Here is a 24,288-nt window from a genome sequence, read left to right as displayed (position 1 = left end):
TAGCTCTCATTAGAAATAACAAAGCGAGACTAAATTAACAAGTGTATAAACTATTGACAAAAGTTAAGGAAAAACCATCTGGATAAATGGTTAATTTTTTTAATAGGGAAGAATTGGAACCTGGAACCTAGCTAGTAGAGAACACAAATGTTTGCCTTTTAGTAATTAAAGAATAAATAAAATTGTTATTAGGGGAAAAAAAAGGTTCTAGGAGGAAAGTTAATTAATTTGAATTGTTCAAGGGTTATAGAAGAAGGATTGGAAGCTTATCCATGTTAGCCCTATTACATCTATCCATGGACTTTGTTTTTTGGGGTCAAGTTTGCCATCACAAGACCATAAAGATTTCTTTTTGGTACCGTTTGATTAAACTTATATTAATATCAAAGGTGATCTACCTTCTCCGTCTTGTTATTTCTGGCAAATTTGTTAGTTAACATTTATGCTTGTTATTGCATTGACTGGTTCTTGGTAATTGTCATCATATGCATTGTACTTTTGTTGGAGTCCAAAATTCTTCCCTATTTTGTTTTTTTTCCCTACTTTTCTTCCTTTATATTCCTTCCCCTACCGATTCACAAGCCCATTTGTTAGGTATAGCTTCTTCAGCCATCCCACATCTTTTATCACTTACAGCAATTTCCCTTTCCTTCCATATGTCTCAAACCCACGACCTGAACCAATCTCATTTGAGGTTTCCCTATTTGAAATTATGTAGATTTATACACATATGACACTCTTTTGTTTTTATGTGAGCCGGCCGAACTGACTTATTCCTTCCTACCTCCTATTGTTGGATCTATATTAGAAAATGCCTCATATGTTTTTCTTGCCCATGTAATGATTGTTTTGCTCTTAGGGAAGGACATTTTATTTATGATTTTGGTATTGACATGTACTAATTTTTTTTTTTTTAACATAACATAGGACATCGGGTTATAAAATCCCACCCTATATATATATATATATATATATATATAATTTTGAATGAAAATATTATTCATAGGAGTAGGCAAATAAATCCTTTAGACACTGTAGTCTGTAGGTCTATAAGCAAACAAAACATATGGGAAGCAGACGGTCGTTGAAAACACTTTCACATGTCCTGTTTCCAGTTTTCTAGTTGTTGGGATCTTCATATTCAGACAATATTGTTAAACCAGTTTCATGCACCAGCAATTTCAGTACTACCAGATGCTCAGAGACAGAGAGGAACGCATTTCTCAGCTTCAAAGAGGGCCTCACAGATCCCTCAGGTCGTCTCTCTTCTTGGATTGGCCAAGATTGCTGTCAATTTAGCACATATGATGAAGGAGAAAGAGCAACCTACAACACCAAGACTGCTTTGGGAGGTGAAGTAACTCCTTTGTTTAAACTGAAACACTTGATTTACTTTGATCTAAGCTTGAATGATTTTAACGGAAGCCAGATCCTTGACTTCTTGGGCTCTGTAAAGAATTTGAGGTATCTGAATCTCTCCTTCTCCTCATTTAGTGGAGCAGTTCCGACCAATCTTGGTAACCTCTCAAATTTGCAATATGTTGACCTGAATGCATATTCATTTTCTATGCAAACTTTTCTCAAACAGCAAATGGACAGCCTACAGTGGCTTTCCCGTCTCTCATCTTTGAAATACCTTGGCATGAGGTTTGTTAACCTCGAAACAGCAGGATCAAATTGGCTACAAGCCATTAACATGTTGTCTTCCTTGCAAGAGCTGCACTTAACTGGATGTGGACTGGTTAATCTTCCTCTGCTCTCACTTTCCTCCATTAATTTCAGCTCTCTTTCACACCTTGATCTATCTTACAATAACATCAATTCCACCATACCTCACTGGTTGTTCAACATGAGTGGCCTTAGGATGCTCAATCTTGCCGACAATCGTCTTCGAGGTGACATTCCCGATGCATTTGTTAACATGGTTTCCCTTGAAGAACTTGATCTTACAAATAATGTTGATCTCCAAGGTCAATTGCCAACAACTTTGGGACAGCTCTTCAATACGCGTAGATTGGATATGTGTTGTAATAATATTAGTGGCAAAGTTCCAAGATCATTTGGAAACCTTTGCAACTTGCATATATTTAATTTGATGGGCAACAAAATAAGTGGAGAGATCACTGATTTTGTGGATGGATTATCTAGATGTGTCAAAACTAGTCAGCTGGAATATCTTGAACTTGGTGCTAACGAACTTGGTGGAACTTTGCCAATTACGATTGGAGCACTTGTCAAGTTGGGATATCTTTGTCTTTCAGTAAATTCCATTTGGGGTACGATTCCACCATTTATTGGAAATTTGTCATCCTTGAGAATTCTCGATGTTACTCAGAATAAAATGAATGGAACCATTCCACAGAGAATTGGAAAACTTTCAATGCTTACTGTATTGTTCCTTAGATGGAATTCGTGGGAAGGCACATTGACAAAAGCTCATTTTTAGAATCCATCCAGTCTTCAAAAATTAGACCTAATTATGCCATTTTCTTCTTCCAAGCATTTGGCTATTGATTTGAGAAATGACTGGCTTCCTCCATTTAGCAATCTAAATTATTTGAGACTGGATTGCAATCAGATAGGCCCATCATTTCCTTCCTGGATCCAATCTCAAAAAGAAATTGCTTATCTCAGCCTCGTCGATGTTGGTATTGCGGATACAATTCCAATTGGGTTTTGGATAGCTTGCTCAAAAATCACGTATTTGGATTTGAGCAAAAACAAACTCAGAGGGCAGATCCCACACATTATTGTTTTCCCCAGTGCATTTTACATCAATCTAGGTTACAACAATCTCGATGGTCCACTTCCAATTTTTCCAACTACTTCAGTCACGCTCTTTCTTGAATATAATTTCTTCTCTGGACCACTTCCTCAAAACATTGATCAGCTTACACTTGGGTTATTGTACTTGGATATGTCTTTAAACTCCATTGAAGGTAGTCTAACCCCTTCCATATCTAAAATAAAGTCGCTTACAGTGCTTGCTTTGAAGAACAATAAATTGTCTGGACAACTACCACAGAACTGGACAGATTTGCCATCTTTGAGAGTGTTTGATGTCACAAACAACAATTTATCTGGCAAGGTTCCTGCATCATTAGGTTTCTTAAGTTCATTACGATTACTCTCACTAGGAAACAACTTCATTGGGAAGCTCCCACCTTCATTGGGAAGCTCCCACCTTCATTGGGAAATTGTTCAAAGCTGATAAATCTTAACCTTGGAGGGAACAAATTCAATGAAAGCCTGCCCACTTGGATAGGAGAAAAGCTATCATCTTTAATGATGTTAAGTCTGAGGTCCAGCTTGCTTCATGGAAACATACCTCGAGAATTTTGTCTTCTTTCCAATCTCCAAGTCGTAGACATTGCACACAACCATCTGTGTGGGGCAATCCCCCAATGCTTAGGTAACCTAAGTAAAGAGGTAACTTATTTTGTCGATGATTCATATTATTTGTACCAGCATATGATGGTGGTGTCCAAAGGAAGAGAGCTCTTCTATGATGATACTCTTTTCCTTGTTAATTCCCTGGACCTTTCAGCTAATAATTTATCTGGAGAAATACCTAGAAACATAACAAGTCTCTCAGGATTAGGGATATTGAATCCATCCATGAATCATCTGACTAGTAGAATTCCTGAAAAGATTGGAGACCTGTGAATGCTGGAAACTTTTGACGTCTCCAGGAACAAGCTTTCTGGCCCCATTCCTCAAAGTTCGTCTTCCTTGACTTTTTTAAGTCACTTGAATCTTTCATTTAACAACTTGACTGGAAAAATTCCATCTGGAAATCAGCTTCAAACGCTGACCGACCCGTCTATTTATGAAGGTAACCCTTTTCTCTGTGGACCTCCTCTTGTGAATAAATTTTGTCCAGGGGAAGAACATGAAGGCAAACCAAACAGAGGAAAATGAAGAAGATAACAATGGTGGAAAAGAAACTGAAGTGTCGAGTTTCTATATTAGCATGGCTTTGGGTTTCATTGTTGGATTTTGGGCAGTTTGTGGCACACTATTAATGAAAGCATCATGGAGACATGCTTACTTTCAATTTTTCGATAATCTGAAAGAGAAGGTTGTTGTTTTCCTCATGGTGAATGCTGCTCACTTCAGAAGAAATCAAGATCGAGTTGGAGAAAATTTGAACCGGTTAGCTAAAAACTGCTTATAGCTTGCATTATACAAATTCTAAGTTTTATATCTGTTAATGTATATATGCTCGATTCTATGATGGTTTTTCCATTCTCGTTCCGAACTTTATTGGACATCTATGTCTTGCATACTCCGATTTCTCTTCTTTCTCAGTACCTAAAGACTATGTCCTCTTGCAGAGGTTACATAGGAGAATTTGGAGTTTATTCTGCAGCTGCTAAAAGGATGGAACAGGGACCTTTCCTTTGAGCTTGGAAATAGTTGAGTCACAAGAACAAGAAAAAGTTATACCGTAAAGTCGAGGTCTAAAATAGTCTAAATTTGACGCTTGTAACAAGAATGAAGAATGATAATTCTCGAACAATTACACGTTTCACAGACGGTCAAAGCGTATAATTTTCTTACATTTAGAATTATAATATTACAATATATATATATATATATATATATATATATATTAATATTTTAACTACTAACGCGCTGCAGCAGTACTTACTCTACATTTAATATTATATTATTATTTTAAATTATTTTTGTGAACCAAGTATATATAAGCAGTTTGCAGGAGATCAGCAGAATGTATATATAAATTAAACTCAGCTTAAAAAGGAAACACTACATACCCACCACATTACTTCTAACAGCCAAAAAAACAAAACAAAACAAAATCCACCACAGTACTTCCCTAGAAAACCTTCCTATGATATTCATAACAAACACCTAGAAAATAAAAATCAGAATCTTATTACAAAAAAAACAGATCTTAAGATCAACATTACTCCTGTGGTCAGGTGATATATTGCATCAACACAAAATATGAGGAGTTAGATATGACGCTTCTTGACCTTCCCCTTGCCCTTGCCCTTGCCATGTCGCCTTCTTTTACCCACCTTGAACTGCATTTTGGACTTCTTTCCCACCCCACCAGTAGCTTTTAAGAAACTCATGCTTTGATTGTCATCAGCCATCACCAAATCTGTAACAAGGACCCAACAATAACGTTCATATTGCAAGAGAAATCCACCTTGATGAGCCATGCCCACTCATACATGCTGACAAGTTGATAAATGCTATGAATGAATCGTTATAATTTGATTTCGCTTTGCTGTTAACTTCATCAAAATGCTCTAGGTTATCAGATATTTTGAAGCAGTTTCCTGACAGTTTTTTACTCTATAAACTCCCCCCCCAAAAAAAAAGACAACAGAAGACACCATCTAACACACATAATTGGACCTGGAATCAATGGCCAGCTTTGACCACCAATTGATCTTTTGTCCCACTTCCCCTGCAGTGCCATCATCCTGATATACATTTCTCTTGACAATTTTTCAATCTTTAGATTTTTTTTTTTAATTATTATTTTTAAAGCTTCACGCAAATCATGGGTTTATCCGCCAGCGAGATCATAAAACAGGAGGCATCGCCCTATAGAAGTCTAAATGCTCCAATATAGGCTTTTGTGATCATTGCCAGGGGATTTATATCCAGAATCAAACTTCTTTGTTATGCCACAAGAAATTTAATTCCTTCAACCTTAAATAGATGTCAAATGGACTTTTATTAGCGAATAGTGCTAAAAGCTGGAAACTTGAATTTCATTTTTATCCACAATTTCTGTCTACTTTCTTTGTACATTACGTAAATATAAATCAACTAGATACCTAGGCTAAGGTTTTGTAGCTCCATCAATGAATACAAACCATGCTGAATTCCAATTCTTTCAATAGGAGGATTCCATATACAAATTGGCTTTTTATGTACTAGCTCTAGAAGCTAAAAAGAAAAGTACGAACAGCGTCATACAAAGTCTTTTTTATTTAGACAAGAGTTAAAAAAAGAAGAGAACGTACCCATATCGTTGGGTGTATTGGTGGTAGCGACCTCCATGGCAGAAAAGGTGGTGGTATTACTATTAGGAGAGGGCTTTACGGGAAGCTTAGGGGCAGCAAGTGCGGCTTCCAGTGCAGCGAGCTTAGCTTCCTCTTTCTTCTCGTAGAAGGGCTCCACTATCTCCCTCCTTATGGCTCTCAGCCTCTTTTCTCTCTTCGATCTCATTGATTTCGCCATCTCTCTCTCTCTCTCTCTCTCTCTCTCTCTCTCTGTTCAACCTCTCCGCTGCCTCTCTGGCTATCTGTTATTGATGTTGGCTTGGCTCTATGGGATTTCGCTTTCTAGGGTTTTTCGGAGAAGATGGAAATTTAGAGAGGTTTAAAAGTTTTTCAACATGTTTATTTATAGACCTTGAGAAATTAACCAAAATAAATAAATAAAACAAATTGTCTTTTTCTCAATTTATAAAATAATAAATAAATAGTTTTGTTTGCCTCTAGCTTTTTTTTTTTTTTTTTTTGGTTGCTGAAAGGGACCGTTTGGTTGCGATCAAATTTATGTTCGGATCGTGGATTTATTATTTTCTCACAATGAATTAAGCCAAGGACTATTCAATCTGATTTTATTGTACTAATACATTTTTTTTTTTTGGGACAATTTAAGTGGATAGTATTCAATTTATTAAAATCCATTTTAATTATATTGATTATTGATTTTATATTGTTATTATTATTATTATGGAAATTCTATTTCGAAAACAGCCAAAAAAAAAAAAAAATGTGTTTGGGCTTTACTTCCCTGGGAAAAAGAATATAATCAATTACTAGGAATAACAACTCATTTTTTTTACTTTATATTTGGCAAAATGTAACAAAAATAAAATTAAGGGTGAAGAAAGGAAAAATGGAGAGGATAGGAGAGAGAGAGGGCATAGAGGAGTTAGATTATGTTTAAGGTTGAAACTTGATAGATTGGCTATTCAAAGGATTCAATAAGAAAAATAAGTGTTTGCCAAACGAAGGAAACCTTTTGGAGAAGCTATTAGGTTATGAATTTTCACTGTTTCCCAATTCTCTGTTTGTGGGCTATCAAAATTGCTTTGCAAAGATAAGATGACATATGTAGGTGCTCATATTATGATTAAACTTATAATTTTTCCATCTCATATCTCTAACATAATATACAAACAATATTTCATACAGAGGAAAATGAGGGAACAAAAACGTGCTGATTGTTCATCCATGTTGTAAATATTGGCTATTTGTAGAACCCATCTCATGCCTTGCCAATAAACTCTACATCAAACAGGAGAACTGATTCTGGTGGAATTATACATGAGCCTGTATATCATATGAAGTAGTAAACGGTAAATATATGATACTAGCAATTGTAAAATACATAGATCATACTAAAAAAATCTAGCCTAAGTCTTGTTATAAGATCATACTAAAAAAATCTAGCCTAAGTCTTGTTATAAAAAACAATAACGATAAAGAGCCAACATTCATGATTCCATATATATACCTCCTTTACATCCAGCCCCTCTAGCCCCATATGCAAGTTCTGGTGGAAGCTTTAAGCTGCGTTTGCCCCCTAATTTAAGATCGATACGTTATAAATTCAGTTGCAGAGAGTTAAAAACAAGAAACTGTTAACTACGACTGAAGAAATTTAATGGAATATAATATGTACCAGCAAGCATGGGAGGAATTCCATCACCACCTAGAATACCTTCGTCCCAGCCTTTGATGACCTATATATGCCATACAATTCCTCAACTTAACTATAAAAAATCCAAAGCCAATGAAAATGTGTTACCCACTCCGCTGGTTTATCTACATTCATCACCAAAACATGATTAGTACAATTTTTTTTTTTTTTTTTTTTTGGGGTTAAAACTGTTATTTCTAGGTGTTTAGATGCTGTAAGTGTTGCATTTATATGTTGTACGCCCTAAACAAACAAACAAAAAACCCCATATGATTTACCCATTAAATGAAGGTTTCAGAGACAGAGTAGCACCCACTTTAACAAACAGATTCTGGACCAAAATTATTATCACAATTTCTTTAATTGATTTTCTTACCCAGCAAACACGGATTTTAGTGGGAAATGTAAAAACATTTTATACCTCACCAACACCAATTCGGAATGTAAGAGGCTTCCCACGATTATAACTGCTATCAAATACCTTCCCATTCTCCAATTTCCCCACATAGTGCGCCTGTATATACAAAGTTCAAGTACCAAGACATGAAAAGATTTGGGATAAGAACAACCATACTAATTCAAGCCTAATTCATACAAATATAATAACATTATAGTTCTCTCTTTAACACAATTATCGTGGATAAAATTCATGGTTTACCTTAATGAGCTGTCCTTTGACAGCCCCAGGACCAGTACCCACAACTTTGTCACAGAAGGCGAGGCCAGAAGAAGCTACTGTTAGTTCACATGAAGCTCCTCCTTCAGCTGCCGCAGAGGGTTGAGGTTGAAAGAGTACATCAAGAAGGCTAACACCGAAGCCAAACCCAATTACTTCCCTTCTGCTGAGCAAACTACTTGGCTTCTCATTTACTTGAAGTTGTAGAGAAGATTTATTCTGGGCTTGGCTTGATATTTTAATACCTGATACTTGTGATGCATGGAGATCTCTGTGTTGCCCAGAGCTCTGTTTGCTGAGGTTTTTGGGATTGCACGTATAAAGTGAAGATGCCAATGAACTCATCTCCACCAACCAGTAATTTGAAACGGATAGCACAGGATTGATTTGCGTCTCCCAAGTGCTTTCGTGGAAGAATAATGATATATCCAATCAAAGCTGGGTTCGTACTTCAAAAATGGGCTAGCTACCTTAACTGGGCCTATTCTGGCCCATTCCAAGGCCAGATGTATCTGAAGTATGATAACTAATTTGCGTCCCCAAGGGGAAATTTGTGGTATGAGTTTCTACCCAACAGTGGCCTTGTAGTCTAAATTTACTTCTAAATACAATTTCAAAAATAGAAGTTTGGCATTCAGCCTGCGGGGTCTGTATGAAAAGCTTTACTTTATCTTTTGGCATGAAAATAAGAAGGAAAAAAGAAACAGGGAAACAGAGATTTTGACTTCAAACTGTAATGGTCATAGGGTTGAGCACAGACAAGTAAAAAGACAGTATGAGATGATCCTAGATATAAGTAAATGGGGGATGGGGGAATGAAAAATGAATGGCACATTAAATTGTACGAAAGAAACAAATGAATGAAACTTCTATAATCAATCAGCAAGTCTATATGCTTCTCGATGGACCTTTCAATCCATGTCCCAAAACTATAATTTAGTTGACCAAGTAGTGTGGAAATTACTCAACATCTAACCATCTTAAGCGGGATGCCAGCAGTCCAGTTATTTTTCAGGATCTTTAACCTTTTTTGGCACATGTAATTCATGCATCTCCTTAATTTCTTAAGCTTAGCATATTGCCAAAGACTGCAGACAAAATACTCCACTTCAGCATTTTATTCACCCTTTCTCCGTCTTACTCCATTAAACAGAAGTTATACGACACAAAAGAAGCAAAGCATGTGAAATTTCTTGTCGACTCTAGATGACAGGAACTATTTCATCCCACGGAAAGCTCAACTCCCCAAAGATGTTAACAATCTCCAAGCAAAGTTCATTGTTCATCAGTTCCCTCAAGACTCAGAGAATAGAATTATCATATAAATAACTATGCTCCACTTCTGACAAAACTCGAGCCTCTAACCTTTCTCACTTTTTCGCTCACCATTAATTTCCTTACCATTTCTGCATCATCCCTCTTCCCACCCAGAACATACAAATCAGCAATAAGAGTATAAACCCCACCATCTTTCTCTGGTTTTATCATCCTTAAAACCTGCTCAACTACTTTCTCAGCCATTTCAAACTTTCTATGATCCTTACAAGCTGACAAGAAGGAAGTCCAAATTACCATATTGGATTCAAGTTTCATTGTCTTAATTACCTCATAAGCTTCTTCTAGCATCCCTGCCTTTCCAAACAAATCAACCATGCACCCATAATGCTGTATTCTAGGCTCCAAACCACATTCTTCAATCATCTTGAAATATCTGCGGCCCTCATCCACTAATCCTGTATGCACACATGCATTAAGAATCCCTGTGAAAGTCAGCTCATTAGGTGTTACACCGTCTTTTTGCATCATCTCAAACAATGATAAAGTTTCCTCACTGAAGCCATGCTGTGCTGAACCACAAATCAAAGCAGTCCAAGACATGACATTCCTTTCCTGCATTAGTTGAAAAACCTGACAAGCACTCTTCAGAAATCCACATTTACCATACATGTTAACCAAAGCTGTACCAAGTTCCACATTCAATTCCCACCCATTCTTGGCCATGAATCCATGAACTGATTTCCCCATCAATAACCCATGAGAACCAATGTGGGCACAACCTGATAAAACCGATCCAGTAATCAACTGGTCAGGTTTTAAACTCTCATTCATTACCATATCTCGAAAGAGAGATAAACCACGCTCATAAATCCCATTGTTTACATGGGCAGCAATTATGGCAGACCATGATGCAATATCTCTGATTGGCATCTCTCTGAACACCGAATTCGCTTTCTCCAATTCTCCCGACCTCGAGTATCCTTTTATCATTGTATTCCACGTTACCGTGTTTCTTACAGGTATTTCTTCGAACAATAGGCAGGCATCACCGAAGGAAGCGATAACATATGCGTGGAGAAGAGAAGTGGCCACGTATACATGGGAAATGAGGCCAAGTTTGAGAATGTGGGCATGAAGGTGTTGAATGAGTGCAATATCTTGGAACTGGGTACAAGATTTAAGGGTGAAAAGAATGGAGAAGGTATCAAAAGGAACAGAGTGACGGTGCATTTTGGAGTAGAGAGACAGGGCTTTAAAAGGGGAAGAAGCATTTTTAATGGCCAAAGCCCAAGAGTTAAAGCATTTGATGTAGCATGAAATCAAGTGGTTTGTGGGTCTGGTTAGATGGTTTGAGAGATTCACAAGCATGGCTTAGATCAGTGGCACAAATACAAAATTTTAGCATGGGCAGGCACGGTCCCTATATAACAAATTTGCATGCACTTTCTCTAGGAAACATTAGCACCCCTATATTTTACCAGTTTTGTAAAAGTACCTTAATATTTTCATTTAATTATAAAAACATCCCCTCATATTTTATTTTTTTCACATTGTATACAGTTCTTTCTGTTCTTCAGCAGAAAAAAGTTCTTACAAAGACAGTACTTACTGAGAGAGGAGAGAAGGATGTTACTATAATTTTCCTATATTTGTACATGCCCTATTTCTAATATTTCATATATGCGCTTGACTAATTTAAAGGGATTAATAGTAATTTACAATCCTACATTTTGATTAATCTGTACAACTTTAAATTTAAAATGTTCCATATTAAATCCTGAACTTACAATTTTTTATTTTTTATTTTTTCACTTCCACGTTAACCTAATTTTGAAATGGATTTTCAAATTGATTAATAGAATGTATAAATAGATCAAATTAACTAATATTTTCAATTTATGACAAAATAAGAAAATATTTAATTAATAAGAAAACTAACAAATTTTATCAATTTATAACTTTTTACCAGTTAATTTAAAAATTAGATTAATATAAAGCAAAAAGTAAAATATGAATCTCATATAAAATATTTTAAATTTGAATACTCAAAACATATAAAATATTTTAAATTTGAATACTCAAAACATATGATATGGGATACTAAATTACAATTGACCTTTATTTAAAAGCACCGTTACAACATTAACCCATGGATTGTCTATTGGCAAAATAAACTATCCTCCAACGACTATTTTATCCCATTTGTTAAAGTAAAATAATAAAAATAAAAAATAAAAAATAATATACATATATATATATATATATATATATAGAGGGTGACATTGGGATTCTCTTACACAGTTAGACAAGGAGCTCATGAAGACTCTAGACATAGACGATCTGGAGTTGAGTTGAAAACCGTTTGGCCGTTGATAGTTTTGTTTTTCAACTGTCACTGTCGTTGGATAACAGTCTGGTGTCAGTTATTACGACTATGGTATCAAATCATATGGAGGCAATTGTTGGAATTCACGTTACTTTGCTTCAAATACTTAAGAGTACAAAGAATTTAGCTACAATTTCTAGTTTCTAAATTTACTTCCAATAGTTCTTTTACCATATCTCTTATAATAAATTTGGAAAATAATTTCTAGTTTTTAGAAGAACAATTATATATATATATATATATAGTTTTAATAAAAACTTGGGTAGGGGATAAAAAACAACCATATTTTTTATGACAACTTGGGTAAGGGGATAAGAACAACTATAGACGTGGTCACTCAAACGAAATAATAACAATCACAAAACATTAGAGAATTTGGAGGAAAAAGGATAAAAAGCTGAGAGGAGGCCGGCATACTTTATTTTTAGGAAAAACCATTGAAAGCAGCAAAGCTGAAAAAACAAAAGCCTTCCGTCAAATTTTTTATAATTATTTTGTAGTAAAGCGGTCAACCAAGTCGAGCATTCAAAGTAAAGGAGTAACTTATATATAACGGTGTAGTCACGTCATCTTTTATCATTTTAATTAATCATGTGCTATTTAAATTTAATCACCTATATTTACACATAACATCATATAACTATGAAATAAAATATTTAATAAATATATGTTAGCTGTATACAAGTTTTTATCCTGAATTACTAACATATACAGACTAAAATGACCAAACCAATGACCCATTTACTTTGCTTTTTGTCCCTTGATCAGTTTGTACAATTTTTTATTATAATCAAATCACATCGTAAATATAATTTTTGCTAATTAAGCATATTTTAAATATATTTTTATGTAACTTAAAAAATATATTTTTATTATTTAGTTTGAAATGCTAATAATATTAAATTTCCAATTATTAAAAAAATAATAATATTTTCTGAAGAAAAAATTTTAAAAATAAATAATAATAATAATGAATAAAAAGAATTAGCATATTGAGCCTTAGTCCAAACTAACTAAACCCAGTCGAACCGATGATATAGGGTTTAGTTTGATTTGGTTTTTTTGTTTCCATTAGTTAAGTTTGGTTTGGTTTGTCAATTAAAAAAAAAATTAATTAATCAGATTGAATTAATGTCCATCCGTACTATACATATAAAATTAGGTGCGATTTTTGAAAACAAAATAAGAGCAATCAATTGCTTGAAGCTGGTCCACCACGTAGCAAAAACTTATATATAATTATTATATAAGTGATACAGTACTATAAACTATTTATAAATTGACATTTATAAACTATTTATAAATTGACATTTAACAAATATTTTATAAGACCAACTGCTTGGCCCAAGGCTATTTTACACTCTTTAAGACTCATCCTAAATTTTAATTTTCATGCAACCTCTTGGAGTCAAATAATCCAACTTTTCTTCAGCTTCTTCTTTCTTGATGAATACTTGCCTTTGATGCCCATTGTACAACCTTCCAAAGATATGTTCCAATTCCAGTCCTTTTTTTTTTTTTTTTTTTGGCTTATTTTTTTTGGAAAACACGATATGCGGAATTTATTTCTCACTGTATTTCCACCCATTCTAATAAATTGAAAGAAAAACTTATGCAAATTCCAAACATATTCTTTAAAATAAGATTACACCTAGTTCAAGAGGCAGAGCCTACAAATTAATTATCAAGACAGACATTGATGCCTTCCTTTGCCCCTTTTTTTTTGTCAAAAGTATGCCCCAAGTTAAAGCACAAGGTAGAAATATAAAGCACCTTTTTAAAATATTAACTAGACTAAAGTACCTTCTCCATATCCCCACTCCCACGTCGAAACCCTGTTTTATCTTGAATGAAGAAACATAAAGCTGCTATATAAATATTCAATTTTTATAAAATATTAACTTAAAACTAAAATTATATTTAAAAAAAAATTATGATACAATCCTTTATCAAAATTAAAAGGACATAAGTATGACATATGTATGTATATTGTTTAAATATACTTCTTTAAATACAAGTTTGGATCGCCCACCAAATACCCATGAGATATTCACATAAAACATCACCCATTAATATATGGTGTTTTATATAATCCTTCTTCATCAGTCTTTCTTTTTTTTTTTTTTTTTTTTCCCTCTTCTAAATGGACATTGGATATATATATATATATATGTATGTATATATATACGCGCACACACTTCAAAGTACGACTGCTTCAAGAAAAGAAAAACAAAAAAGAGAAAAAGAAAAAGTACGTACCGTAAACATCAGCAATCAAATTCATTGATATAACCCTTCATTGCAACAATAATTGTTTAAGTGTGCAAGCCACCTCTTCATCAACCAAATTTGAAAATCTGCAATACCCAAAATATATCCCGTAGTTATAAAGTTAAAAACTTCAAATTTCTAGCCTAATAACTTGACTTTTCTTTAGAGAATATAACAAAATTAATTAACGTAGAAAACTAAATATGATTAAATTGTAAGAATTATTAATTCTTGAAAATGGAACAAGTAATTGTACAGTCTGGTCATTAAATGCATGTCACGTTTCCTACAACCTCAAAACAGCAAATAAATATACAAACTCAAACACTAAAATGAATTAAGAAAATCATTGGAATACCATCAATCAAGTTCAGAAAATACGAGGGGAAACGTAATTAATTAATTGATTTAAAAAGGACATGTAAATGAATATAAGTTGTGTACGAAAAGTAAGCTAGCCTAGCTATATGAAAAAGAAAAGGAAAGCAAAGTTGGGAAAAAGCTATGGAGGGGGTGAGAGATGAGAAAATTGGGATAGAAAGGTGGGGGAACAAGAACGAGGCATATAAAAATTAAAAAGCCAATTGATAACTGAGAAGTGGGGATAATCAAGCTTGTCTGGCTTTTTATGCATAAAGTAAAATACGCTATATAATCATGAAAATGTCGGTAACATTACTATAAACAGGAAAACTAATATATATGTAATTATGTGCATAATGGAATTGTTGGGTCCAATCATCTTTCATCTATCATTTTTATTTTTGTATTTTAATTAACCCCTTTACCGCACACCAATGCCCATTTCCCTCTCCGACATGGGACAATATTAATGCCAAATTGACTTGCCAATTCTTCAACATCATGCTGGCTACCTCCAAAGCTAGTCAAATTAAGAGAGCGATACTCCCCAAAAAAAAAAAAAAAAAAAAAAAATTAAATTTAAATTAATTTAAATCCGGTCATACTTTTTTTAGCTATATAATTGAATATTATATTATGTTTTATAAAATATGACTTACTCATGTATTCTACAATTTTGACTATGTATTTATTTAATATATCATGCCCTGAATCTGATCAGGTCGGTCCATCGATTTGAATCTGTGTTTAAATTTAATGCAATGTCCAAATTATGTTTATAGACACAGAATATATTGTCTCCATGAGCTTCTTATATATATATATATATATATATATATATAATACAAATAAAACAAATGATGAAGTGATGATAAAAACCTGCCTGATCATTTATGGAGAAATTTTTGTGTACACATACCAAAATAGAATCTTTGTTGGTACACATAATAGCTTTAAATTAAAATTGTAGCATTTCAAAAACAGAAAAGTTGAGAAAAAAAATTTTTTTTTTAAAAAAATAAAAAACAAATACATAGAGGTTCTTTTAATTTCATTTAAAAACTTGAGGAAAATGCATCTCTTCCTTTTCCATTATTCTTCATTTCTTTTTCTCTTTCTTAATTTGATTTTAATCAAAGTTCGAATATCAAGGTAGAATCTTTGTTATGTACATAACCAATGAAAAAATGCCATATATAGCATTACAATCTAAGTTATTTTATAAAAATCTACTTCAATTTCTCTTATAATGCTATAAATAGTATTTTTTTTATTGGTTATTTATACCAACAAAGATTCCACTTTAATACACATTGTGTATACAAAAATTTCTCCATTTACCGAGCCACTTAATTATACAACTTGGGGTTCTCTATGTAATCACCTAGTTATATATATGTATTCAATAATATGGGAACATCAATTTCAATAATTAATTCCTAGCATTATACGTGCTGAGCAATTAATTCAAAAATGCTGCCAATGTATATATAGTGCAGCTTTTTGCTACTCAACGTTTGGTGGATTATTGTAATAAAAGAAAAATGCTTGGTGAATTATATTTGCATCGCTTAACGGTGCATAAATCGGCTATAATTAAGCTAGACTAGTGAAGCTAATTATCCTAATTGAGTTTGACATTATTCACCAAAACAAAAATTGAGTTTGGCGTTGTCTAAAGTCAACACCAAATAAAATTAAATAGTTATACATATGAAAAATTCAATACCAAATACGCCTTTTAGACTTTTTTCAGTTCCTTGCTATACCAACATTCTATATAACTTATTCTTTATTTATTTATTTATTTTTTCTTGGTTGAAAAAGTTTTATGCAAGTTCAAACGCTTATTATAGCAATGAGAGATTTTCTGTTAAACTTGCTTTTTCACTTTTTCTTTTCTTAAATTAATTTATTATCATCATCATTTTATGATTTATATTTGGCTATGCTGTAGAAATCCTTGTCAAATAGGTCCACCCAAATCTGATGATTAATTCTAAACTTTGTTTGTGAAGAAATGTAATTAATATATATAATTACTTTAATTCAAAATGTTAAAGTCTGCCGTATTCACTTAATCAAGTTCATGAGGTCATCACACGAGTAACCACTTGCTAGTAAAGTTCGTGATCTTGTAAAATCTTGACACATACATATATATATATATATATATATATATAAAGAGAGAGAGAGAGAGAGAGAGAGAGAGAGAGAAAAAGGGGAATATTTTATTTACTTTTTTAGAGTAAGTACAAAAATATTTTTCAAATTTTTGATAATATTATCCACATTTCCTAAAAAATTTCAATTACTATTATATTCTTATTTAAGTTAAATTAATTTCAAATTTTCTTTTTTGTTTTTGCAATAATTGATTTGTAAACTTCCAATTTTTTATATTTTTAATTAATTTTTATTTAAATTATGTGATAATTTTTATATTTTAAATAAAACTTTAAAAATTTTAAATTAATTATAAAAAATACAAAAGAATTTTGAATATAATTTAACTTAAATAAAGACATAAAACCATTAAGATAATTTATTTTCCTTCAAAAATAAGAATGATATTATTATAAATTTTAAAAATATTTTTATATTTATTTTAAAATTTAAAATATATAATAAAATATTCTCTTTATATATATATATATATAGTAATATGGTTAAAAATTTTAAAAATTTACAAATATGAATTTATAACTGTCAAATCATAAAAATTATATTTTTTTAAAAAAATTTTCCATAAATTTTTTATTTCTGCATGTATACAACTCGATAATACTTGTGACACGTATAATTCATATGCAAGAGGAATATGTATTTTCTTTTTTTTTCTTTTTTACAGAAAACAGAGAAGATCTTACAGTGCAATGATGTAAAATGGGAGACAGATTTGACATGTAGAAAGGTCCAAGGACAGGTTTATTCAAGTCTGTGTGCTTTTCCATTCTTTTTTCTGCTTTTGCTTTTTCACGTGATTTTCTCCACAGGAAATTCTTTGAAAAGTGTTCCAAACAGAGAAAACCAAGGAAATGACGGTATGGAAAAATTATGAAAAGAGACAATCCAATACTCATCATCATCTTTGTTGACACCAAGAAATGTGATTAACTCAAGCAACAGTTAGAGTGAAACATAGAAGTAAGGATATGCCGCTAGCTAATATAAACTAGACTCACGTCAGACTAATATAATAAGTTTAACATTAATTTTTTTTATAGACTTTTAAATCACTATAAAAACAGAAATTTAAAAACATTAAATGGCCTGACATAAATTTGATTAGATATTAAAATTTTATTTAAATACAAAAATTATAAATCTAATAAATTATAAATAAATTTTTAAATTTTAATTTAAAAATGATTCAATAATCAGGTAAAAATAAATTAAAAAAACTACTAATAATAAAATAATATAATTGATTTAATATGAACTTGATTACTATATGTATATATATATATATATATATCTATATATATCCTCCTTTTAAATATGAGGTTAATGTGTGTATATAGAAATATATATAAATATATATATATATGGAACAAGAAGTTGTAGTGGTTATCTTTAAATCATTAGGTCTTCCCCCAAATGGCCATGTTATCATTCATGCCCACCCTTAATCATATCTCTTTCCCTTATTTTTGTTTAATTGTGCATATATTTGTTTATTAAAGTATACAATCATGCAGAGAGAGAGAAAATAAAAATGAGAGAGACAAGTCAATATTATAAATTTTTTAAATCATACATTCTTCACTGACTGCAGGATAGAAACGCATTTCGTGAGCCATTCAAATAAATATTAGGAATATTCTTGAAAAAAAAAATTAGGGATACATTGTTGCACATCCTTATGATAATTAACCTCCAAGTGCAAAATAATTTTTATTTTTTTATAAAATACTTAAATTTGGAAACTTTTGTACTTAATACTATTTATACAACAAATTATGATACATCGTACGGTCACTACAATATATATATATATATATATATATATGTAGATAACTTTTCTTTTACTAAAAAAAAAAAAAATGTAGATAACTTTTCTTTAAACAATAAATCAATAAACTATTAAAACTTAAAAAAGAAAGTGACAACTATTACTTGCTATGTTACCCTATTTTCCATATATAATAATAATTTGGGACATATATTACACGACATTATAGCTCACACGTGGCATACGTCTAGTGGCATTGATATACTCAATTTGGTCATTGTTATTAATTTGTTAATTGTAGTATAAAAGACAAACCCCTGCAAATGGACATTAAATTTTATTTGATTAATTAATCATGCGTGTTTTACCCATCAAATACCCATAAGGATGTATCTTCTTGAAGTTTCAATAATCTTTTTGTATCTTGTTGTTAAATGCATAGTAACAAAGTCTTAACTAGAAATTTATTATGTTTTAGTTAAAGAAAAAGCAATGATGATAATTTGAGAGCAATGGTTGAATTAGAAAAAAGCCTTGGAAACTTCCCAAAACAATTGATGATGAGTTACGTCGGTGTGGTCCTTCACTCCTAGGAGTAAACCCCACGTAAAATTTTTCACCCTCTCCACCTCTCACTCTCTCTCTCTCTCTCTCTCTGTCCCTGTCTCTGTCTCTGTCTCTCTCTAAATGTTTAAGTGAAACATATATGAATTGATTAAGAAAATATATTAGTCTACTTTTTGTAAACTTTTAGAAACAATATATAAAGAAGCTGAGACAACCCAAGAAGAAATGAGGATTAATAAGTGTGATTGATTTTGATATAGACTGGGACGTCTGAATGGGAGGCCATCAGTGTTGCAGCAAACAGCAAGTAAAGAGAGGTCTATGGTCTCCTGAGGAAGATGAGAAGCTAATCAGATACATAACCACCCATGGTCATGGTTCTTGGAGTTCTGTCCCAAAATTAGCAGGTTCATTAATATATAATTTAATTTCACATACCCATATATCTTTGACGTTTTCTCTTATTTCAACTTTTTATTATTCATTAATGGGTCTGAATTATTATATTAATTCTCATTAGTCTCTTTTTGAAGTGGGATTTGTTTTTTTTTTTTTTTTGCTTTTTGCACATTAATTTTTCAGGTTTGCAGAGGTGTGGTAAGAGTTGCAGATTAAGATGGATAAATTACTTGAGACCAGATCTAAAGAAAGGTTCATTTTCTGCACAAGAAGAGAGAACCATTATTGATGTTCATAGGATTTTAGGGAACAAGTGGGCTCAGATAGCCAAACATTTGCCAGGTAGAACAGACAATGAGGTCAAGAATTTTTGGAATTCATGCATCAAGAAAAAGCTCATTGCTCAAGGCATAGATCCTAACACTCACAATCTTCTCCCTTCTTCAAAAACTAAAACAATTATTAACAACAACAACAACAACAATACTACTATTGCATGCAATTTCTCTCATCATCATCATCATACCCTTCAAAAACCACCCTCTTCAGTTTTCTCTAGTAATTCCCATGATAATGGGAATGTTACCAGTCAAACTTCCATAAACATGAAGATGTGGGTAGAAACGCCGCCGTTTTTAACGACGTTACCTTTTCCTTGTCATGGTGATCATCTTAGTCCTGCTATCCCTGATCATCAATCTTTGGAAGAAAGCTCAATCATATCAATCCATGAATACCAAGTTCCTAATATGGTTTGTTCTTCTTCGACGAAGACGAATAATGATATTCTTCATGAACAAAATCCAAATGCTTTATTGCTAGAGCGGAGCCAAGCTTCAACGGGGATTAGTATCCCAATATCATCTTCTTCACCATTAAATCCATCAGAGTTTGAGATGAATATAAATGAGGAGCATTGCATTTGGGATGGTAGCAGCTTTGAGCCAATTGGGTCCACACAAGATGAAGTACTAATGCAGCAGCCACGGCCTGAAAAGATCAACAATATTGAGTTGTGTAGTGCTGGGCAGAACATGATGATGAATGATTCATATGAGAGCTCTAACAATGATTTTGGTTTTGTAGAGTCAGCATTATTGCCTTGTGGAATGTATTGCCATCTGAGTCCAATGGATCATCCTGCATGGAATTGTTAGACCACTTACTTTTTCTTTATTTTTGTTTTAATTTGTTTTGTATTTTTGTATTTTTGTATTTTTTTCTTATTGGTATTCTATTATACCTGTGGCCTTCTTAGGGATGGGGTGTGGTTTTCATGATGTAGGGTATTTTCTAGATGTCTGTGATTGTCATGTATATATGCCTCTCCTACAATTTATAAATATATATATAGCCAGAAAAATTAAATGGATGAATTAATGTTTGGAATTATATCAAATTTGTCTTTTATATATTTTGGTAAACTTTTCCATATCCCGTAATAATATTCTTCTTTCATGCAAATATTTTAATATAAAGCATATTAACATATAAGCTGGATATATTCCATGCTAGAATCAGAATAGCTGACATATAAAAAAAAAAAAGGACAAAAAAAAAAAAAAATGAAAAAGAAAGAAGTGTCGCGCCTCAACTAACACATACATATTTAAATATGCTATTATGTTGGAACTTGGTATGGTACGCAATAAGCGGCGATCAATGCCATCGATATCTAACTATTTTTATTTCAATTAAAAAACAAATAATAACAGTGTTAAATCATATATATGTAACGTAGATAAAATACAAATTAGTAGGAAATCATGGCTGCGGTAGATGCTATACTCCACACTAATACACAGCAAGCATTTGCATCTCCAAATGAACCAGGCTGAATTGACTTCAAACTACAGTTTGAGCCAAATAGCAAATGAAGACGCAGCTTGAGATCTTATGAACGTCTTTCTTAATGATACTGAGAATCTCAAGCATAAGAACGAAAAGTTGCCAAGGCAGTCTTAACCAAGGTCAGGGAAGTGATTTATGAAGCTGACAACCTTCTCGGAGACTGCATTATCAGGAATACAAGAAAGATGGGTTTTTGTTTCTGCTTATCCGTTAATGATCTTTGTTTATGCATCAGACAGGCAAGAAACTGAAAGACATCTACATGAAAACGGAGCAAATACATAAGAGCTTGGCTAGTATATATATAAATACCGTGTAAAGGGATTTATGTCACAAGATTACAACCCATCTCAGACAATTGGATTAGAAGGTCATTTGAAGATGATCAAAGGATGGATTCTTGACACCAAAGATACACTGCAGTTGCAAATTGCTATTGTGGGGATGGGGGGTTATTACATAGCTTTCATCCGTGATGTGATTGTAGATTTCATTAACAGCTTTCTCTATTATTCCTCTCATTGTATATGTCTTCCCACTACCAGCTTGTCATAGGTAATTATGGTCGCTACAATGTTGGAGAACGTATAATAGTTGTTTAATTCTACTACAAAGATTTTAAAAGCAAGAAGTCAAAGTTATATGAAATGGAAGATATGCATTACGATTGGTAACCATCAAAGCAGACAAGGCAACATTTTTTCACTCCGTCCTCATGTACCGTTTCCTTTGTTATGGAACCAACTACTTTATCTGCAAGAAGAACATGATGAATTAACAATCTGCGGAGTAAATAAATAAATTTTTTTTTTTTTTCAAAAAATTGACTATGAGACAGATGTCATTAAGTACCAAATGTGCATGAGGATGCTTGGGTTGAACGGCCTTGGATGGTGGTGGTTTAAATTAAAACAATTGCCAATGATATGGGAGTTGCATCATAATTATGATCCAACTGCTTTTACCACCATTCCCCATTCAGATGCCATACGTCGTCCATAAAAATAAAGCAAGTCTTACTAGCAAGAATTTGTTGAAGCTCCCCAAACAACTAGCTGCTACCTAGCCCAAATACTTGTCTTCCTAATCTTTCCAACATTCACTTCACAACATGCTTCTCACTGAAAGCACTCAAAACAAAATCCCATCTAATCTCATCAAACCGACTTAGACCCATATTTCTTGTACTCATCTCTGATGCAGTCTCTGAGAACTTTTTCAGCTTCACAAATCATTTGCCTGACCTTGGTTAAGACTGCCTTGGGAACTTCGTTCTAATGCTTAGTTCTCAGTGTTACTAAGAAAGACTTTCATAAGATCAAGCTGAGTCTTTATTTGCTCAAACTGTAATTTGAAACCAATTGCAAATTGATCTTTTATCTGTTACACATACACGATTTAACACCGTTATTTCCTACCAATCAATGTCTTGTTCCCCCTATTTATCTCCCTCATGCTGATGTAGAATCCCTCTTGCATTGCCCACCTAGCTCAACACAATCAACAAGATTAGATTCTGTGACATTTAATTTCCCATTTTAAAGAAAAGTGAACAATTTGGTCTTATGCTCCAATGATGGTACATTTTACAGCCAAAGTAAAGCTTTTATAGCTCTGTTCTGTTCTGCTTTCTGAAACTATATGTGAGACAGAAAAACCTGATACAAAAAATACAAGAAGGAAAATTCATAGAAAAATTATTGTTCCTTTGATTCGTTGATGTGTATGGAGAAGATAATTATTACATAACGATAGAAAAAAGGACTGAAGAGACAGTAAATAAAAACTAACCACAAGGGCGCTGGTAAAATTGTATCAACATCTCCCCTGTTAGTAATAAAAGAAGTTACACAAACAGGAACTATCGATTTAGAAATTAATCATTCACTACTTTTGACAACTTATGTACTATTAGTACCTTGCACAAACATTAAAAAAAAAAAAAATTGTAGGAGAAAAATTAAAGTGTCAATGTCTTATCCACCTCTTAAAAAAACAAAAGTCTTTCAAACTCATTAACAACGGTTCATCACATATGAACCTCAATGAAGATGTTTTAAGTACACTTCCTCAGTGACATGTCTTGCCATAACTAACAATCATAAAATTGCGAAGTCCTTTCCTTAAAAATTCACTTAACCAATCTAAATTTTCTAATATAAATGCAATTCATACACGCGATAAGATGATGATATTGATTACTTGAATGGAATCAATTTGTTTCTGTCTAAAGGAAGATACAGCTCTAGACAAGTATTTTAAACGTATGTTTGTATGTGTATAGTGTAATTGAACATTTTTAACCTTTGGCTCTTTGCATAATCAAGCTACCCTTTTTTTCTTTTGGGTTTCAGTAAACATTTTGCTTCGAATGGACTTAGGATAAGTGAGTGATCTCCATAAATATGGGTCATAATAACCATTCTTTTAAAAATACAAATAACTATTTATGAAAATAAAAATGAAAAAAGAAATTATAATTCCTTGGTTAAAATATTCACTTAGCCTTTATAAATATTTTTTTTTAAATGATCAAATTTGGTAAAAATTAACTAAAGATTAAATTTTATATTTATTTATATATTTTTAATATGTAATAATACATAAATCTAAATATAATAAGAATGTTTCAAAATAATAAAAACTTTGAAGTTTTAAAAAGTAATTATTATTTTTACAAATGAAAACATATCTATTCTATGGAATAACTATTATCAAATTTAAAAATTTATCAAATATTAAAAAAAAAAAACTAAATTTATAAAATAAATATTTTATTTTTATATTTATTTCATAAATCAAATATATCCTAAATATAAAACAATCCAGTTTATTTCCTAA

The 24,288-nt window shown here is 32.2% G+C and overlaps 6 protein-coding genes across 6 annotated transcripts; 3 read left to right on the top strand and 3 right to left on the bottom strand.

Moving 5' to 3' along the window:
* The first annotated feature begins 442 nt into the window (after window positions 1-442).
* On the top strand, window positions 443-2,446 carry LOC107411551 (receptor-like protein EIX1). The gene is made up of 2 exons (XM_060812512.1): window positions 443-464; window positions 1,146-2,446. Exons 1-2 carry the CDS (start codon window positions 443-445, stop codon window positions 2,444-2,446), a joined length of 1,323 nt encoding a protein of 440 aa, XP_060668495.1.
* Window positions 2,447-2,479: 33 nt separating this feature from the next.
* Window positions 2,480-3,211, top strand: LOC125419230 (MDIS1-interacting receptor like kinase 1). Its single transcript, XM_048464724.2, has one exon. The coding sequence runs from the start codon at window positions 2,480-2,482 to the stop codon at window positions 3,209-3,211; it is 732 nt and encodes a 243-aa protein (XP_048320681.2).
* Window positions 3,212-4,727: 1,516 nt separating this feature from the next.
* Window positions 4,728-6,373, bottom strand: LOC107411880 (uncharacterized). The gene is made up of 2 exons (XM_016019553.4): window positions 6,012-6,373; window positions 4,728-5,134 (listed from the first exon to the last, which is right to left on the bottom strand). The coding sequence occupies exons 1-2, from the start codon at window positions 6,226-6,228 to the stop codon at window positions 4,983-4,985; spliced, it is 369 nt and encodes a 122-aa protein (XP_015875039.1). The 5' UTR covers window positions 6,229-6,373; the 3' UTR covers window positions 4,728-4,982.
* Window positions 6,374-7,104: 731 nt separating this feature from the next.
* LOC107411516 (peptidyl-prolyl cis-trans isomerase FKBP13, chloroplastic) lies at window positions 7,105-9,089 on the bottom strand. The gene is made up of 5 exons (XM_016019118.4): window positions 8,360-9,089; window positions 8,123-8,215; window positions 7,684-7,744; window positions 7,516-7,584; window positions 7,105-7,331 (listed from the first exon to the last, which is right to left on the bottom strand). The coding sequence occupies exons 1-5, from the start codon at window positions 8,720-8,722 to the stop codon at window positions 7,267-7,269; spliced, it is 651 nt and encodes a 216-aa protein (XP_015874604.3). The 5' UTR covers window positions 8,723-9,089; the 3' UTR covers window positions 7,105-7,266.
* Window positions 9,090-9,226: 137 nt separating this feature from the next.
* LOC107411507 (pentatricopeptide repeat-containing protein At5g66520-like) lies at window positions 9,227-11,213 on the bottom strand. Its single transcript, XM_016019109.4, has one exon. The coding sequence runs from the start codon at window positions 11,021-11,023 to the stop codon at window positions 9,707-9,709; it is 1,317 nt and encodes a 438-aa protein (XP_015874595.1). The 5' UTR covers window positions 11,024-11,213; the 3' UTR covers window positions 9,227-9,706.
* An 8,135-nt stretch (window positions 11,214-19,348) lies between these two features.
* LOC107411910 (transcription factor MYB20) lies at window positions 19,349-20,971 on the top strand. Its single transcript, XM_016019589.4, has 2 exons — window positions 19,349-19,604; window positions 19,780-20,971. The coding sequence occupies exons 1-2, from the start codon at window positions 19,472-19,474 to the stop codon at window positions 20,751-20,753; spliced, it is 1,107 nt and encodes a 368-aa protein (XP_015875075.1). The 5' UTR covers window positions 19,349-19,471; the 3' UTR covers window positions 20,754-20,971.
* Window positions 20,972-24,288: the final 3,317 nt, after the last annotated feature.

This window comes from Ziziphus jujuba, chromosome 1 (genome assembly GCF_031755915.1).
Source record: "Ziziphus jujuba cultivar Dongzao chromosome 1, ASM3175591v1".
Taxonomy (NCBI): domain Eukaryota; kingdom Viridiplantae; phylum Streptophyta; class Magnoliopsida; order Rosales; family Rhamnaceae; genus Ziziphus; species Ziziphus jujuba.
The sequence above is the reverse complement of the archived record's forward strand: the minus strand, read 5'-3'. Positions and strand labels throughout refer to the sequence as shown.